General features: G+C 38.8%; 1 protein-coding gene across 2 annotated transcripts in view; it reads left to right on the forward strand.

The window, feature by feature from the left end:
• The first annotated feature begins 84 nt into the window (after window positions 1-84).
• Window positions 85-19,643, forward strand: part of Slc25a40 (solute carrier family 25 member 40) — a 26,674-nt gene continuing 7,115 nt past the window's right edge. The window contains exons 1-9 of one of the 2 annotated variants that reach the window (XM_021191412.2): window positions 85-264; window positions 1,800-1,877; window positions 4,308-4,379; window positions 4,493-4,605; window positions 5,617-5,676; window positions 7,413-7,519; window positions 14,135-14,202; window positions 15,717-15,841; window positions 16,852-17,025. In XM_021191412.2, the coding sequence (XP_021047071.1) occupies window positions 4,506-4,605; window positions 5,617-5,676; window positions 7,413-7,519; window positions 14,135-14,202; window positions 15,717-15,841; window positions 16,852-17,025 (634 nt within the window). In that variant the 5' untranslated portion in view covers window positions 85-264; window positions 1,800-1,877; window positions 4,308-4,379; window positions 4,493-4,505. The remainder of the gene's footprint in view (window positions 265-1,799; window positions 1,878-4,307; window positions 4,380-4,492; window positions 4,606-5,616; window positions 5,677-7,412; window positions 7,520-14,134; window positions 14,203-15,716; window positions 15,842-16,851; window positions 17,026-19,643) is intronic. The other variant, XM_029533649.1, reaches the window with a different exon arrangement.

The following is a 19,643-nucleotide window of genomic DNA, read 5'->3' on the forward strand; positions in this document are numbered from 1 at the left end:
GCGCAGCCTCCACCTGCCCCGCCTCGCGCGCCGCGGGCCCCGCCCCCCGGATGGTGGCCACGCCCCGCGGCGCGCCGGCTCGCCCGGCCTGAGACCCACCGCTCTCGGGCGGCGTCCTCCCGGAGTTCCGGCGCCGCTCTGCAGACTTGCGAGCGTGGGGCCGCCCGGGCGGTGGACGCGGTTAGCTTCGGAGGCTTCACCCCATGGCCGACATCACCTGCTAGGTTGGCTGGGACCCCGGCCTTGCAGTCGCCTCGCCACCAGGTACTCCAGTTAACCCTGTGTGGGACGCGGGGCCGGCCCCGGGCTCCAGCCGACCTGCAGGCAGGCCGCAAGGGTCCCTGGTGGCCGCGGTGGCGGCGGGGCCGGGCTCCACCCGCCCGATCCGACTCTCGCAGCCCTTTGGGTACTTTGTTCTCTACAGACCTGTTCTTTCTCTCTGTGTGTATAATTGTCTTTTTTTTTTGCAGCAATAAAAGAATGGAAAATGAAGTCTCAGGGTTTTTCCTCTGTAAAACGGGAATACTTACGGGATTATGGTCAAGATGAAATTCAGGCGTCTGTGATTTGTTTTAATTTTGCTTTGTAAATGAGAAAATGCCTCTCAAAACTTGTTTGGAGTATACTTCTGCTCTCACCATTACAGACCTTACTGCTTTGTACTGTTCTGCATTTCTTAACTCCTGGCTACGATTGGACACTCCTTATAGTATTGATTTTTGATGGGGTACCTCAAGACAATCAGTGCAAATAAATATATTCAGGCAGAGACAGGTGAATTGTGAGACTGTTTACCAAAGACAACATCAAGTTGGGTAAGGATTTCTAAAAGAAATGATTGTTTTAAACAGGTTAAGGATGGAGGCTGGAGCGACAGTCATTGAACTGTCTATCTTTATTAAACTGCTTAAGACAGTCGGAGCTAATTTGTAATCACAAGAAATGTCCAGAGGAGGGAGCCAGAAAGGGAAATATGTTAAGAGACATTGTACTGATGAATTTGAATTTATATACACGTGCTTAACAGATCTTGAGAAGGAGGAGGTATAGTTTGAGCAAACATTTAAAAAATCGAGGAGAGGATTCCAATTTCAAAGCACAAACTACGGAAAGGAAACAGAATTACCATGTTTGTAAACTGGTTTAAATGTTTGAGAGGCACTAATACAGAGTAGAATTAAAGCACAAGGGAGGGGGGAATGCCCTGGAGGAGAGCTTGTGAGATGAAGAAGTGGAGAGTCGGGATAAGGCAGTGCGGGTGAGGAGAGGGAGAGCACGCTGAGGGGGTTGGAGGAGACTGGGAACAAAACTCAGTGGTGAGGAGGAATGGCATTTTCTTAACAGAATTGGTGGTCCCAGCTTCCCAGCTAATCTAGGGGTTGGATAATTCTGAGGGTCCGGTTTAGTCTGTGAAGAGAGTACTGGTTCTTAGCTGTTAGGGGGACTAAAGGGAATATTCTTGAAAGCATACTACAAGCCTGGAACAGTAAAACTCTAATTGCAGTCGCGTTGATGACCCTTGAACAGCTTTGTCCCCAACTGACTTCAAACCGGTTAAAGCCTGAACTGTAGGCTTTGGTTGTGGCCCGCTGTCCACTTCCTTAAGGGCAGTTAGAATGATAATAGAGGTAATTACAATTTGAATGGTAATATAGCTAAAGTACTCGATAAAGACCTGTGGACTAGACCTTACAGGTTAAGCACACTGAAAAAAGAAACGCCTGTGAGGAAGGGGTGAGTGAAGGGAAAGTGGGTTGTTTTCCTTTTTCTTTCTTAATTTCTTTCTTTCTTTTTTTGAGGTTTTCAGAATATGGGAAAGATATAATGAAGTTTCTTTGGAAAATAAAACTGGAAGCTGTTTTATGCTCTTGTGAAAGGTGATTTATATTTGTTCTAAGATAAGACAATGAAAGAGCTGGAACCATGTTAGACTCACCCTTCTGTGTTATGTAAGGGATGATTCCAAACTATGAATAAGCAAAACATCTGCTCACCCCCTAGGTGGTGGTTTTGCAGACTCCCACCTACTATCCCATGGAACCCAAGTTTTACAGCAGCCACAGGAGGAAGGGTTTGGTTGTGTGAAGACGGTAGTGTCTCTACTTACCCTGTCAGTAATCAGGACTATAAAAGATTGTGGTTTGTGTTCTTGTTTCTCGTTTTGAGGCAGTCTCCCTTATAGTCCAACCTAGCCTGGGACTTAAGTCTATTAAGCTGACCTTGAATTCAATAGAGACCCTCTTGTATCAACCTCCCAAGTGCTGAAATTATAGGAACGATGACCATACCCACCATAAAGATCTTGAAAATAAGACTTTAATAGAGTCGTTAAGATGTAAAGAAGGCTTTACATACAATAAGTGAATAAATGAATGGGGCCAGAGTTATAGTAAGAAACTGTATTAAGTCATTCTGTTAAGAAAAACTAGAAAGCATTAGGCAGAATTTTGTGCATCCAACTTGTTTTTGTTTTATTTATTTATTTATTTATTTATTTATTTTGAGACATGGTCTCATATATTGCTCTGGCTGTCACGGTCTACATGTCATTATGTAGACTGGACTGGCCTCAAACTCAGAGATTTGCCTACCTGGGCCTCCCAAGTTCTCGGATGGAAGCTGGAAATCAACTTGTAGTCCATAAACTAAATGCATCCTAGGATAGCTATGAATGTAGCCCAGCACATTTGTAGATGACAACATGATGTAACGGTGTCAAAAGTTTGGACATCCCTGGAACTAAGTGAGCATTTATTTGGCTGTGAGTCAAGAGAACCTAATTCAGTTAGAACTGGTCTAGCCTTAAAGCAATTTTATGACCTTGGACAAATTCTAAGTAAGTGTGTGTGTTTTTGTGTTTGTGTGCATGTGTACACATGTGTGTATTCTAGACACTGAACAAGGTACTTTGTGCTTTACACTGAGTTGTATATTCCCCTTTGCTCTGTAATTTCCTTGTCTGATAATGAAGTTAGTATCTGTGCAGCCTGCCTCACCATTTTTGTGATTATCAGCATCATGTCAAACATAACCAAATGCACATTTTATATTTTTGCATTTAGTTGATGAATACTTTTGTAATACTTAGCACTTTCCTGTTTTACTTCCTCCATTTAAGCCTTTCTTGACACAAGGTGTTTTCTTTCTTTCCTATTCGTAGTAAGCCTAGCTTAGACCCAACGTTTATCTACTGCTCACTTGAGGCCTCTAATAATAATTATTTGTATTAGACTTTACCTGCCAACTGTTGATATGTATGTAACTTTGTGGTAGAAGCCTTTAGGGGAGCAGAGAGTTCATGACATCCAGGAAGCAGAGCACAGGGAGAGGACAAGACCTCCACCCTTCCATACCTTCTCCTGAGGCCTGGGGTTGCAGGTGCTCACCGCCACAGCAGGCCTTGTAGTAAGGGGGTTTGGTTTGTTTAATGCTTGCTTGGTTGGTTTTGATTTCTTTGAGACTGGCTCTCCCTGGGTTTTCTGGCTGTCTTGGAAGTCAATATGTAGACCAGACTGGCCCTAAGTTCATAGAGCTTCTCCTGCCTCTGTTGTCACCACACCCTTCTCTGTGTTTTTAATATTATAGCCGATCTTAGTTAACACTTAGGGAAGTGTAGGAAGACTACAAGAAGATACATGAATTGGATATTATATCAACATGGTTTCCCATTTGAGAATTTGAAAACCTAAGTATAAGAGATTGCTTAAGCATAATTATATACTACTCTGCGAGTGCTAAAAATGACATAAACATTTGTCATAGTGTTTGTTTACATTTATAGCAGAGTACTAACTAAACATAAATAGTATTTACTGTTTTTACAAAACAGCATGTGCACATATATCAATATCTATGTGTTTGTATATGTATATATGACTTCCAAAAAGTAATAATATTGCCTGTCTCATTAAGTTTTTGTAAAGATACTGATTAAGGTTGTATGCTTTTATTTTATAACTATGCAACAATTATTGGCATGCAATAAAAATTGTGCTATATTAAATGGTAGTCCATTCCAGACTAGAGAAGATATCTAGGTAATATTTATCTGCAAACGTAGATTTTGTAAATTTTCATCACTTAGCTGCTTTTGTTCTGGCTCTTGGTCAAAGGATGTTTCTGTACTTATTGGTTACCTGTCCTGTAAACATAATGTTACTCGTACAGCTTAACCAAGCACATTCTTATCAGACGGTATATGCTATTAGTGCCAATTGCACACTGGCTTCCATTTATAACTTACTTTTGGCAGTGATAAAAACCTGTGCTTTGATATAATTTTATTCTGTTCCATTTTGTTTGTTTAGTGCTGAGGATCAAACTCAAGCGTTGGGCATGTTAGGCACGCACTCCTGATTATTGTTCTTAAAACTTAACAGGTAATTTTGAAGGCATTTGCCATTCAACTTTATTACACATATGTATAGATGTATTATATATATATGCACATATATTATCTTAATTTTTGCTTTAATGGATTTTATTTTTTTAGCTAGTTAAAAAGTATGGAACCTGAAACTGAAGGGCCGCCACCAACAATCCAAGTGACACCTCTTCAGCAAATGATTGCCTCTTGTACTGGAGCTGTATTGACATCACTAATGGGTAAAATTATGTTACGGCCTGCCTCTACATCCCAAGTGCTGGGATTAAAGGCGTGCGCCACCACGCCTGGTGAGAGACTTAAAAAAACAAAAAAAGGAGGGAGAAAAATGTTTTTAAAGTAAGAATTCTTGGAGGTTCCTATCAACATTATTAAACTTTAACAATTCTTTTAAGTCTTTTAAACTAGAAAAAGAATAAAATATTTGTATATACAATATCATAATTTGGGGTAACATGAGTTTCTCAAGTTTTTGTGGCTTTAGCTTCTTTGTTTCATATAGCCATAATCAAATGGTAAAAGTGATAGGTTAACATTTGAATGATTTTATGTTGACTAGTTTGTTTAATTAGTTTAATAAGATAACAACTGATTAGAACATATAAACCAATTACTTTACATTGTATCTTTAAGTTAGAATTCAATTTCATAATGGCCTTAAAAATTGTCTAATGTGACTTTCTTGTTCCCTGATGAGGAATAGTTTCTTGAAACCACAATTTAATGTTTCTTTTTCTTCTTGTTTTCATGAACTAGAGCGTGCAAATGAAAGTATGAGGCAACTTTCTTTGTTGTTCCCAAGTGGATGGCATAAGCTATGCTGATACAGATAAAGTGATCAGACTGGGAGACTGACACCGTCTGATTTTTAGTTGCTTGTAATGGCAAGTTTTTCTCAAATCTTTAGACTTTTAGAACTTTCATAGGTTGCTTTAAAGAACACATTTTCTAAACTTGTAGTCCGTTAGTTTTAACACTAAGGGAATTGTAGTTGAAATGACTAGTCCTTGTGAGAAGTGACTTGCTGTCTGTCTTGTGGACACAAATGCTGAGGACCGCATTAGGAGCACCTCAGTCGTGGGACACACATTCATTGCTATTTTTAGATAAACAGCTTACCCTTTGCATAGGAATGAGAAAAAGTATGACTTGATGTGTAGTTTTCTAACTTACCATATACACCATAGAAATTTAGAGATATCATATCTTAATTAAAATTTATATATCCATAGTGACACCCCTGGATGTTGTTAAAATTCGACTCCAAGCCCAGAACAACCCATTCCCCAAAGGTATGTATAACTTTTTAAACATATTTTTTTAGACTTTTAAAAATGTTACTATGCTCATTTTTGTTTCCATGATATTTTTGTTAATTTATTAGAATTGATGCCTTATCTAGAAACATTTTTCACCATTTAATTGTACCTAGTGAGGTGTAGGCAGAATTTTTTTTTTTTTTTTAAATACAAATTTGTGAATGACCGTTTTGCTCAGTATAGTAATTTGGGCTGGCATCTGTGGTTTCTGCAAGCCTGTAAAATATCTGTCTAGGCCCTTCTAGTTTTCCATTGAGAAGTTATGTGTTATTCCAGTAGGTCTGCCTTTATATGTTACTTGGTCTTTTTCCCTTATAGGTTTCTTTCTTTGTTTTGTATGTTTAGTATTCCAGAGAGAGTCTGCTGGAGTTGGGCGTGGACTGAGTGGGGAGAAGATCTGCTTTATCAGCTAGATGGGGATGGGAGTGAGGAGGAGGGGGCTCAGCAGGTGGTCTGCTGCCTAGCTGGGTGTGAGACTGGGGGGTTGGGTGTGGAGGAGAGGAGGGAGAGGTGAAGATCTGAAGCCCTGCTTCCCTGGGCTGAGTGGCCTGTGGCTTCCTGGGGAGTTGCTGGAGTTGGAGGCTGGAATTGAACAATGAGTGAGGGTGGGGGGATTTTGGAGGGAAGATCTGTGTGATCACTGGAAATGGGGCGTGGGGGTGAAGGTAGGCCACAGCAGGTGCTCTGCTGCAGAGCTGGGGATGACACTGGTGGATTAGATTTGTAGGAACAGAGGGAGATGTGTAGATCTGCAGTTAGCCTACCTCTTTCTCTGTTTGTTCATTTGTAGCGCAGGATTACCCATTGCGACTATGTAGAAGTTGATAAATATAATTCTATATTTTATCAGCTGGACAAGAATACCAGCACTGTAATCAGCCAACTTCATAAGGGTAGGGTATCAAACACGGGTAGCAAGAGGTGGCTGAGCTGTAGTGAGCTGCCTTAAACCCTCCCTGTTCTGAGAATGGAGCTCAGAGGTGTAATGCTTTCTTTGCATGTGTGAAGCCCTGGGTTCTACTCTCAGTGCAGTACAGTGGACGTGGGGGGAGGAAAATGAAAGAATAATAAAATATTAAATCTTTCCTGTTACGGACATAGAAATGAGATCAAATGAATAGTCATATTTCAGATAAGGATAACTGTAAAAAGAGACTAAAAGGTTCCTTTTGCGTATTAAAGTTGGGGAAGCCGAGCAGAGCAGATGGCATTATGACACACAGAATTTCTGTAGTTGACACAGGACAATCTTTTCAGCAAGTAGGAAACCATTAGGGCAAGTTGTGGTAAATTAGGTAAGCTAACAGCTGGTTAGACAGCAGTACGCATAGAGAAAAGGAAAAGAATTGCACTACTTACATTAATAACGTTTGTTCTGCTTATTTTGACATGAATTCCCCATGTGTGCAGGAGTTGACATGTAAACATGTTTCTCTTTCTTCCATCTCCCATCCCGCAGGTAGCCTAAAAAAATACTGCTGTGCACGTGTTTTTAAAGCCGTGGCTCAGAAAATATAAAACACAGTAATTCATGTTGTCACTTCACAGTGTGAGTTTAGAGGCCAGTTCTGGCTTACCTTAAACAATGAAGGTTCCAGCCAGGAAGTTACCTTTCTGTACTTATCTAGTCTCACTGTGCATGTATTTTATCTGTAAAAAATAATATAACTTTGTGAAATAACTACTGTGATTGCACTCTGCTTTCTTAGGAAAGTGTTTTATATACAATAATGGACTCATGGATCACATGTGCGTCTGTGAAGAGGAGAGCAAGAAAGTGTGGTATAAGAAGCCAGGAAACTTCCATGGAACATTGGTAAAGGCATGCTTTTATTTCCAAATTTGTAGGTTGCCGTTTTGTCCTGATGACAGTGTCCTTTGCCTTACAAAAGCTTTTCAGTGTTCTGAGATCCCATATGTCTTTTCAGTTTTGTTGAGTATAGGCTTTTGTAGTAGGATCTGATGATTTTTTGAATTTCTTCAGTTTTTGTTGTTGTGTCTCTCTTTTCATTTCTGATTTTGTTAATTTGGATACTGTCTCTGGGATCTTTAGTTAGTCTGGCTAAGGGTTTAATCTAGCTTGTTGATTTTTCTCAAAGAACCAACTTCTGGTTTTGTTAATTCTTTGTATACTGGGATGATTTCAGCCCTGAGTTTGATTATTTCCTGCTTTCTACTCCTCTTGCATGTACTTGCTGCTTTTTGTTCTAGATCTTTCAGATGTGCTAGTGTATGCTCTCTCCAATCTCTTTATGGAGGCACTCAGATCTATTGGTTTTCCTTTTAGCACTGCTTTCATTTTATCCCATAAGTTTGGGTATGTTGTGCCTTTGTTTTCAATAAATTCTAAAAGTCTGTAATTTTTCTTTCTTTCTTTCTTCCGTGACCAAGTTATCATTGAGTAGAGAGTTGTTCAGCTTCCATGTGTATGTGGGCTTTCTGTTATTTTGTTGTTATTGAAGACCAGCCTTAGTCCATGGTAATCTGATAGCATGCATGGATGGGATTATTTCAATCTTCTTCTATCTGTTGAGGCTTGTTTTGTGACTGATTATATGATCAACTTTGGAGAAGGTACCATGAAGTGCTAATGAAATGTTTTAGGATGATATGCTCTGTAGATTTCTGTTAAATCCGTTTGGTTTATAACCTCTGTTAGTTTTGCTGTGTCTCTGTTTCTGTTTATTGATGAGGGTGAGATATTGAAGTCCCCACTGTTATTGTGTGAGGTTCAATGTGTGCTTTGAGCTTTAGGAATGTTTCTTTTACAAATGTGGGTGCTCTTGAATTTGGGGTATAGATGTTCAGAATTGAGAATTCATCTTGGTAGATTTTTTCCTTTGAGTATAAAGTGTCCTTCTTTTTATTGTTGTTGTTGTTGTTGTTTTTGTTTTGATAACTTTTGGTTGAAAGTTGATTTTATTCAATATTAAAATGGCTACTCCAGTTTGTTTCTTGGGACCATTTGGTTGGAAAGTTTTTTTCCAGCCTTTTCCTCTGAGGTAGTTTCTGTCTTTGTCACTGAACTGTGTTTCCTGTATGCAGCAAAATGGTGTGTCCTGTTTCAAGTATCCAGTCTGATAGCCTATGACTTTTTATTGGAGAATTGAGTTCATTGGTGTTAAATGCTATTAAGGACCAATGACTGTTGCTTCCTGTTATTTTTGTTGTTAGAGGTGGAATTATGTTTGTGTGGGTTTTCTTTTGGGTTTATTGAAAGAAGATTAATTTCTTGTTTTTTTCTAGGGTGTAGTTTCCCTCCTTGTGTTGCAGTTTTCCATCTACTATCCTTTGTAGGGCTGGGTTTGTGGAAAAATATTATGTAAATTTGGTTTTGTCATGGAATATCTTGGTTTCTCCATCTATGGTAATTGAAAGTTTTGCTAGGTATAATAGCTTAGGCTGGCATTTGTGTTCTCTTAGGGTCTGTATGACATCTACCCTGGATCTTCTGGCTTTTGAGTCTCTGTTGAGAAGTCTGACTAATTTTGATACATCTGCCTTTATATGTTACTTGACCTTTTTCCCTTACTACTTTTAATATTATTTCTTTGTTTTGTGTATTTGGTGTTTTGAGTATTATGTGATGGGAGGAATCTCTTTTCTGGTCCAATCTATTTGGAGTTCTGTAGGCTTCTTGTATGTTTATGGGAATCTCTTTAGGTAAGGGAAGTTTTCTTCTATAATTTTGTTCATGTTTACTGGCCCTTTGAGTTGGGAATTTTTGCTTTCTTCTATACCAATTATCCTTAGATTTGGTTCTTTCTTTCTTTCTTTCTTTCTTTCTTTCTTTCTTTCTTTCTTTCTTTCATATTTACTTTATTTACATTTCAAATATTGTCCCCTTTCCTGGTTTCCCCTCTGAAAACCCCTATCCCTTTCCCCCTCCTAACTAACCCACCCACACTCGCTTTCTGGCCCTGTACATTGGGACATAGAATCTTCACAGTACCAAGGGCCTCTCCTCCCATTGATGACCGACTAGGCCATCTGCTACATATGCAGCTGGACCCATGAGTCCCCTTTGGTTGGTGATTTAGTCCCTGGGAGCTCTGCGATGTCAACAAGTGCTTACTGATATAAACCTGTTATAGCTGTCTCTGGAGAGGCTCCACCAGTGCCTGACAAATACAGAGGTTGATCCTCGCAACCTACCATTGGACTGAGCACAGGAGCTAGAGAAAGGACCCAAGGAGCTAAAGGGATCTGAAGCTCCATAGGAGGAACAACAATATGAACTAACCAGGTTTGGTCTTTTTATTGTGTCCTGGATTTCCTGGATGTTTTGGGTTTGGAGCTTTTTACATTGTGCATTTTCTTTGACTTTTGTGTCAATATTTTCTATGGTATCTTCTACATCCGAGATTCTCTCTTCTATCTCTTGTATTCTGTTGGTGATGCTTGCATCTCTGACTTCTGATATCTTTCCTAGGTTTTCTATCTCCAGGGTTGTCTTTCTTTGTGATTTCTTCATTATTTCCATTTTTAGATCCTGGATGGTTTTGTTCAATTCCTTCTTCACCTGTTTGGTTGTGTTTTCCTATAATTCATTAAAGCATTTTTGTGTTTCCTCTTTAAGGGCTGCTACCTGTTTACCTGTGTCCTCCTGTATTTCTTTAAGGGTGTTATTTATGTCCTTCTTAAAGTCCTCTATCATCATCATGAGAAGTGATTTTAAATCTGAATCTTGCTTTTCCTGTGTGTTAGGGTATCCAGGACTTGCTGTAGTTGGAGAACTGAGTTCTAAAGATGCCAAGTAGTTTTGGTTTCTGTTGTTTAGGTTCTTGTGCTTGCCTCCTGCCATCTGTTTATCTGTGGTCTAGTCTCTGACTGGAGCCTGTGATCTTGGGTGTGTCAGCACTGCTGGGACACCAGCTCTCTCCAGGTGGGATTTGGGTCTGGAGATCTGTTATCCCTGACTTCTCAGCAGTTCCTGGGCCCTGTGGGCCCTGGGCAGGTCCCACTTGGGCCAGGTATTGGAGCAGTAATAGTGGTATTTCCTGTGGGCTTAGGTGGATCAGTACCTCTGGGAGACAAGCTATCTTTGCAGTCATTTGTTTTTGTATATATGACTTTCTAATTATTAGAGAATTAAAAGTCCATCATATTAAATCATGATTAAAAAAAAGTATTTCTTCCCTTTATAATTTGTTAAATTTCCTTTTTGTATCCTGTTTATATGTGGGGAAAGTAGCTTTTTAAAATTATTTTTAAATTTCTTTAGAATTGTAGGTCTCCCATTTTTTAAAAAACATACAAACAGAGTTACGTATGTTTTGTCCCAGTATCCTTGATAGTAACATTAATGTACTTTTATAGAGAACACTAGAAGGATTTTCTTGGTTCCTTTAAAGAAAAATACTCAATTTCTTTGTGCACTTATCCACCTTGTAAACCCTGGCAACTTGAAATCAGTTCTTGATTTAGAAACTTTTGTCATGTGAAAAATGCTATATAAGTGGAATCATGGCTTAAGCTTCTTTTAGGGTTGGCATTTTTCACTTTGCGTAATAGTCATAGTGCAGAGATGCTTCCTGGCGGCCACAGGGGTCCCCTGTTTCCTCGGCCGCTTGATGTGGACGTGCCACATTTCCATGCAGTTACTGTGAACAAAACCTCTTACAGACATTCATTTTGTTTGTTTGGTTGGAGGAGTTTATGAGGATTAGTTATTCTTTAATATTTCTAAGATTTATTTTAGAGACATTATATTTCACTTTTTTTCCAAGCTTAGAGTGAAATGACATCTTTACTATGTTTGGTCTTGTAGTGATTTTTGTTTCCTTTTGTTCTGTTTTGTTTTAAGTATTGTTGGTCCATGTAGCCTGGCCTGGAACTTGATAGGTAAAGGAAGCTGACCTCGAATCCCTAGAGATCTATGCCTTTCTCTGCCTCCCAAATGGGAGTAGTGACATTGTGTGCTACCATGCCCAGCTTCCGATGCATTTTAAATTCAATTGTAACATTACAATTGAAGCATTTCTTCTTAAATGTTTTAATTGTCAGTTTTTTCATTCAATTAACTGCTAAGTTATACTGATGCGGTTACAGATGTAAGGGCTTACACTTGTCCTTCCCTCTCCCCCTTTCGCTTTGTTTTGCTTTCTTTCTGTTTCTGTTGTTTTTCTTGCCTTCCTATGTATTACATGTTTTATCATTCCATCTTTATTAGTCACGCTGTTTGTGTATATATTTCTTAGCTGAAGCAGTCTAATTTTTTTTGTTTTGGTTTGGTTTGGTTTTTTTACTTTAAGATGTTGATAAATGAGCATTCAGTGTTTTTGTTTTGTTTTTAATGTTGGCTAATTTGAAATCTTTGTCGGAGAACTTAGACATCTTAACTCAATTTCAGTGTTTATTATTGTCTTTCTTCATTTAGTATAGCACCTCCCTAGTTCTTATGATGGTGAATGGACTAGACACTAGGCATTTTGAATGTTGTTATTAAACCCCAATCCTAGTTAAACATTTTGTTTAAACCTTTAAAACAACAGCAACACTGTTTCCAAAAGGAAGAGGGAGTATCACGTGGTTAATGCAGCGTAGCTGGAAATCTAAGTTCTCTACTCATACCCGTTGGCAGCAAGTTTGAGTGAGTTTTGACTCTTTACACTGACTGGCTCTGAGATGGAGTGACCTCACTACTGTCAGATGATGGCAAAAGCCTTCCCTCTCCACTGTCCCTCTTCTGATACCACCTTAACATAGTAGGAGGAATGTAATTGGGGAATAGACGTTTCCTCGTGTTGCTCTTGTGCAACCAACCCACTGAAGGTTTTACAGTGGCTCATGCACCCTACAGGGAAGTCTAGGCAGCTTCCTTGGTTTTGCTGATAAGTTAACTGCAGTAGGACAATATTTCTTTTTAATCTATGTATTTGTTTACATCCCAAACACTGATCCCAGAACCTCTCTCACCAAGTTCCTTCCTCCCTTCCCTCTTGCCCTTCTCCTCTGAGAAGGTGGGACTCCACCCTGGGTGTCCCCCAACCCTGGCACATCAAGTCTCTACCAGATTAGGTGCATCCTCTCCCACTGAGGCCAGACAGGGCAGCCATGAAGACTGAGCTGCCTGTCAGAGCAAATGTCTTAAAAGTTACCCTGCCAAGCTTCCTCTTCTCCTGCTTGTGAGATTGTGAGTAGCTTCTTGTCTTAACACAGTATTTTAAGTGCACCAGTGTTGTGATTTGTGTTCACATTTTTTTTTAGTCCTACACAGCATACCATCTTATGAATAGATTTCGTTTTATTTCTCTGTTTATTAGTTGATGGACATTTAGGTTATTTTTCACTTTGTGAAGTGAATAATGCAGTTACCAACATTTAAATTTTGTGTGTACATGTGTTTTAATATCTCTTCCATGTATATCCTGAATTGAATTTTTGGTTTATATGGTACTGGTTTGTTTAGCTTTTTGAGAAACTACCAAACTGTTTTCCAAAGTGAGTATGACATTTTACTTTCCCATGAGCAGTATATGAGGTTTCCAAATTCTCCAGTCCTCTCTAGGACCCATGTTCTCCTCTCTCCTCTCTCCTCTCCCTGCCCCTCCTTCCTTTCCTCTCTGCCTCCCTCCCGTCCTCAGCTTCCTTCCCTTCCTTCTAAGCAGGAGCTCTCAGTGTGTTGCCTTGGCTGGCCTTGGGTTTTCCATTGCCTGGCTGAGCCTCACAGGTAGCTGGGGTTACAGGCTTTCACCTAATCTGTCTTTATTTTAATCTGTCTGCTGTGTTCAAAGTGGTTCTGATTTTTATTTCCACAATGATTAATGATGTTGAACATAGTTTATCATGCTGAAACTTATAACTTTTGACAGTTTTTAAGTTTTTATGATTGAGTTGTCAGAGTCTGTCTGTTACTATTGGCAGGCTTTAGATTCTGATTGCCTTAATGTGGTCTGTAGTGACACTTTCTCAGATGTCATACTTAGAAGAGAGTCTACGATCAATTCTGTACTTTTTTATGATATTCATATAAAAACTTTTTCTTTAAAATAATTTAACTTGTGTATATGTGTCTGTGTGAGTCTATGGCCACATGTGTGCAACTACCCAGAGGTAGGAAGAGGGCGTCAAGTCCTCTGGAGGAATTTGTGAGCCACCTAAAACGAGTGCTGGCATCTGAACTCAGGTCCTCTGGAAGAGCAAGCTTAACTGCTGAACCATATCTCCAGCCCCTCAAAAGCTTGTTAGGTAGAAATAAAATAAGTTAAAAAAAAAAAAAAGCCAAAGCAAGTAGTGGAGACTTCAGTCTAAGAATACTGTCTGGAAACATTCCATCTTATATATGTAAAATTGTTTTATAAGAATGGTTATTCATAAATCCAAGAAACTTATATTTTAGATATTAAAGTATTCAGATTACTAGTTATCATTATAAATATTTATTAGGTTTAAAGATGTATTTTGTTTATCTTTCTGCTTATAATTTTAGGATGCCTTTTTAAAAATTCTTCGAAATGAGGGCATAAAATCCCTATGGAGTGGTCTCCCTCCTACTCTGTAAGTTGAAATTCACTGTTTTCTGTTAAGTTGTAATCAGCGTGGTTGAGCAAAGCCTTGCATTTTAATATTGAACTCTTTCACTCCCTGAGTTCTAGAAGGACTCATAAAACCCAAGGAAGATTATATTCATGTATATGGTTCATTGCAGTTAGACCATACACATCGGGAGATGTTACTTTGGAAAGTTCTTTTGCTGGCCTAGCCCAGGATGAACTTATTCCGACAGTGAGTAACAGCAGCGTGAAGGGTTTCTGCCTGGAAAACTCACCTGACCTTCAGAACGTACAGTGGTTTTCCTGGGTGTTTGTTTGTTTGTCAGTTTTTGGTTTTTCGAGACAGGATTTCTTTGTGTAGCCCTGGCTGTCCTGGATCTAGCTCTGTAGACCAAGCTGGCCTTGAACTCATCTACCTGCTTCTGCCTTCCTGGTACTGGGATTAAAGGTGTGTGCCACCACAACCTCTCCAGTATGTACAGTTTTTATTTCATGACTACATATTTTTTGATGGTTTGAAAATAAATGATTTGATACTTTTCTTTCTGTTGTGCAAAACCTGTAAGGTATGTTGAATATTTATATATTCAATTCTAGTTTTCTACTAAATACAAGTTTGTGAATGAATATGGTAAACTCAAAAAACTGAATATAAACATTCCAGCAAATGTTTTGGCTTCCTCTTGTCTTTTATATGGAGGGAATTACTCAACCTTGAAAGATACTTGAGGCATATACTTTAGTGCCTAAGATGATGATCCTAGTGACAGCTCCAGATTCAGTCCTATTTCTAAATTCTTAGCATGGAATAGCTCTATAGAATCTAAGCATTCCAAGCGTGCTCTGTCACTGTGATTGTGATGACACACCATAGCAGAGAATGAATTCTTGTTTCACTAATCTGTGTGACACACTGGTGCCTGAAATTTTTATTTATATTTAAATAATAATTCCCTTTAATATTTCACTTTAACTGTCATCAGAATTCCCTCACAACTAATGAATATAATCCTGACAGTGTAATTGTAATTACTTTACTTATGAACAGCTGTGATATATGAGCTGTGCTTTAAAACTGATTTAGAGTTATTCTCGAGCTTTTAAGAAAAGTTGGTGTTGGGAAGATGGCGGTATAGTGCTCTCCGTGGAAGCCTGAGGAGCTCCGTTGTGATCCCCAGCACTCACTTTAAAGTGTCAGGCACATGGGTGTGCACTTGGGAGGCAGAGACAGACGTCTTCCTGCAGCTTGCTGGCAAAGCAGTTTAACCATCAGTGAGAGACACTATCTCAAAAAGAAATCAGGTGGAAAGCAATGAGCAAGACATCCAACTTTGACCTTTTTCCTTTTTGCATGCTTCCACACAAATCCTACACAAGCACACATAATACACATATATACACAGATATGCACACACTCATATTTCTCTCATTGGTTAATTATAATAATATGTGAACTTAACAGTATGTAGTTGGGACCTTTTGATAATTGTGAACATATTTTGTGTGTGCTTCTGACAGAGTGATGGCAATTCCTGCCACAGTTATTTATTTTACCTGCTATGAACAGTTAAGTGCTTTTCTGAAGACCAAATTAGGAGAAAACGAAACCCGAATACCAATAGTTGCTGGGGTTGTCGCCAGATGTAAGTAATGATATTGTTTTCATTTAGATTTCTACTTAGAACATCTACATTTGGATATTTACAGAGAATATGTGTAATGTACAGAATACTGCTATGATGTGTTTTGCATTCTAATTTGTAGTAATTGTTGGTATCTAGCCAGTTATTAAGAGTGATGTCAGAATTGATTCTTACCTAAAATTTCAATATATATGAGTTCACACATGACTCAGACCAAAGCTTTTATAACACTTCTTATAAATGCTAGGGTTTAGAGCTTAGTCAGACGGCAGACAGTCTCTGGTAAATAGGCTTATGCTGGGCTTGGTAGCGTGTGATTTCAATCCCAGTCCCTGGGCGGTGATCTCTAAAGGCCTGATTCCATAGATTGAGACCCTTCCTCCAAAGAAGAGGAGAAGGAGAAGGATTGGTTGTTGTTTATTTCCAAATACTGGCTGCAATTTTAATGGTTCTCTGGTTAACTCTAGAATTTTTAATATTATCCTTGAAAGTGTTGAAACCAAGGAAAAGGTAATATATTTATTTTGACATAATTGAAAATCTTTTGACATCATTAGATACTCTATTTTAATCTTTATAGACATTAAGAATAAGTGAGGAAAACATAGACAGACACATGAACTATTGATATAGGAAGGGAAAATCCTGGGGCAGAAGGCTTCAGGGAGAAAAAGGTCTCTATGGAGATGAGGGAAGGGAGCAGAAATCAACCAAAACAGACATCTGTGAATATCACAAGTGACCTGTTACTTTATGAGCTAATTAAGATTTTAAAAATATACAGAACATAGACTTAACCTGGAAGTAGAGATTGCCAAGGCGATTTTTCCAAAGTGAGGCTCCCTCATAGCATTCCTGGTGTGCTGACACCTGCAATTTCTCTAAATGCAGGAAACTTGAGTGCATTGTCTATGGTGGTGGGAAGGGGAGATTTAAAACAAAATGTATAAGTGTTAATTTTTGCCCCCATCATGCATGCTTTAATTTATGTGTTCTCCTGTTTGTATTAGTTGGTGCAGTAACAGTGATAAGTCCATTAGAATTGATCAGAACTAAGATGCAGTCTAAGAAGTTTTCTTACAAGGAATTGTATCAATTTGTGAGCATGAGAGTGTCTGAAGATGGTTGGATTTCCCTTTGGAAGGGCTGGGCTCCTACGATTCTCAGAGATGTGCCTTTCTCAGGTAGGATTCATCTTATTCACTGGCTGTTCTTTTTTAAGTAGCTTTGTCTTATTAGATCATATAATTTTGCTAGGTTTCAAAAGTAATTATTTTTTCTGTATTGACCACAAATTTGTAGTTCATTATTTGCATTTCAGAACTATACAAGACTTTATTGATTGACCAGCTTCTAATTCAGGTCCTGTATTTAACTGCTGCTAAGCATTCATCAGTATGTGTTTATACTCAGATAATAATAAGTACTTTAACATTATCCTAAATTAAATAAATCATAAGCAATAAGGCAAGTATAATACAAATCAGAATATTATAAATGTACTTAAGACCATCTTTAACTTAGCTGAACTTAATTTTTTAGTAAAACTAAATACTAAATACTAAAACCTTCCCATTGAATAAGTATTCTATAAGAGACTATTATAAATCAAATAGGTAATTATCTTGATTTTGTACTTTATTGAGACATAAAGTAAGTAATTAATCATAGTTTCCTATGCCAGTTTACTTTTAAAAATGTTTTCTGGTTTATAAAAAGAAACACAGATATATGTTTACAAAGTGAATACCTCTGAACTTGCCATGTCATCATGCGAGCTTGAATGCCTGCCCCGCTGTGTTAGGTCATGAAGCTGTTTATATACCCTTGCACGGCTACCCCACATCCTATCCCCCCCCCCCCCCAGTGGTAACTTCAGACTTTGGAGTTGGTTCTCTACTTCACCTGTGTGGGTTCTGGATTTATCCAGCTGTCAGACAAAGCAGCAAGTGCACCAACCCACTGAGCCGTCACGCTGTCCCCATACTGGAATTTTCTCATCTTATTTGGCTATTAAATGTTTTCCAGTTTATTATGCTTACAAGTACATTGTTTAGTTTTGATCTTTAAAACTATTTTTCTACTCAAAAATTTCATAAGATACATTTAGCTTTGTAGGTAATGTGTCTTCTTACTTTTTACTCTCATATATTGTCTTAGTCTGGTTTGTATTACTGTGAAGAACAGCAAAGGAAACTGTTATAAAGAAAAACATGTAATCAGGGCTGGCTCATAGTTTTATGCGTTCAGTCCATTATTGCCATGGCAGGAAGCATGGTGGCAAGTAGGCAGACTTGGTGCTGAAGAAAAGCTGAGATTTCTCCATCTTCATCTGAAGGTACCAAGGAGAGACACTGGCCAGACTTGAGCTTATAAAAGACCTCACAGCCTACCTCCAGTGGCATACTTCCTCCAACAAAGCCACTCCCTATGTCCAAGCACTCACACACATAGATCCGTGGGGGCCATTCCTATTCAGACCACTATATATTTATGTATAAATAAGGTGGTACTGCTATGAAAAATAATTTTATACAGTTTCTTATTGTACCTATGCAATGGTTTTTCTCATATTGAACTGCTGACTCATCTAAATACCTTAAGTATATTTCTGATTTTGCTAACTTAGTTTAATTTTTGTGGAGTCAGGGCCTCTTTCTGTAACCCTGGCTGACCTGGAACTTGATATATAGAACAAACTGGCCTCAAATTCACAGAGATCTGCCTACTTCTGCCTCCTGAGTGTTAAAGGTGTGTGCCATTATGCCCAATGAAAAGTGACCCTTTTAGAAAGTGATTATAACCAGGTGTGATGGCTCATATCTGTAATAGCAACATTTGAGAGACTGGGACATGAGGATCTCCATGAATCTAAGACCAGGCTAGACTACACGGTAAGACCCTGTGTCAAAAACAACAACAAAAGTCCCTCACAAACAAGACTGAAGAGCTGGTGTAGCAATTAAGAAAGAGCACTTGGTCTTTTGGGTCTAGTTTCCATCACTCACATGGCAGCTCACAACCATCCTAACCCCGGTCCAGGCCTGACACCCTCTTCTGACTGCTGTTGGCACCCGGCATGCCAGACATATGTGCAGGCACATGAAATAAAATTTAAAATAACAGAAGAAACAAAAATAGGACCAGCAAGATGACTCAGTACTGCTTGCTGTCAAGCCTCATGACCAGAGCTCAGCTCCAGAACCCACCTAGTCGAAAGAAAGAGAGAACCAATTGTAAAGTGTTTTCAGATCTACCAGTGGACTTACACACCCACACACAATGAATAATTGTAGAAACAAAATTTAAGTGATTATATGGAATATGCACTTATCACCAATTATGATGTTTTCTGCTGCCTTCTACTTCATCTCGTCATTGGCAAGGTCCTTAAATTATGTTTATTTGCTTAAAGTACCTCACTTTGATTTGCATATCAGTGATTACTTACAAAGGTTGGCATTGTTTCATTGGCCATTTATTTGGAGAGAATTGATTTGTGGATATGATCCAATTTATAGGTCATTGTCAGCATCATTCATTGAGTAACTTTAGTTGGTAAAGAGATTTGCATGTATGAGTGAATTTTGTCCTACTGGTCTATTTGTCTGACAATAATTTGCCAATAATACTGTCTAAATAACTAGTGCTTTATTAAGAAATAATCTTGGGGGCTGGTGAGATGGCTCAGCAGGTAAGAGCACCCGTCTGCTCTTCCAAAGGTCCTGAGTTCAAATCCCAGCAACCACATGGTGGCTCACAACCATCCATAACGAGATCTGGCGCCCTCTTCTGGAGTATC

Source organism: Mus pahari, chromosome 2 (assembly GCF_900095145.1).
Source record: "Mus pahari chromosome 2, PAHARI_EIJ_v1.1, whole genome shotgun sequence".
Lineage (NCBI taxonomy): Eukaryota > Metazoa > Chordata > Mammalia > Rodentia > Muridae > Mus > Mus pahari.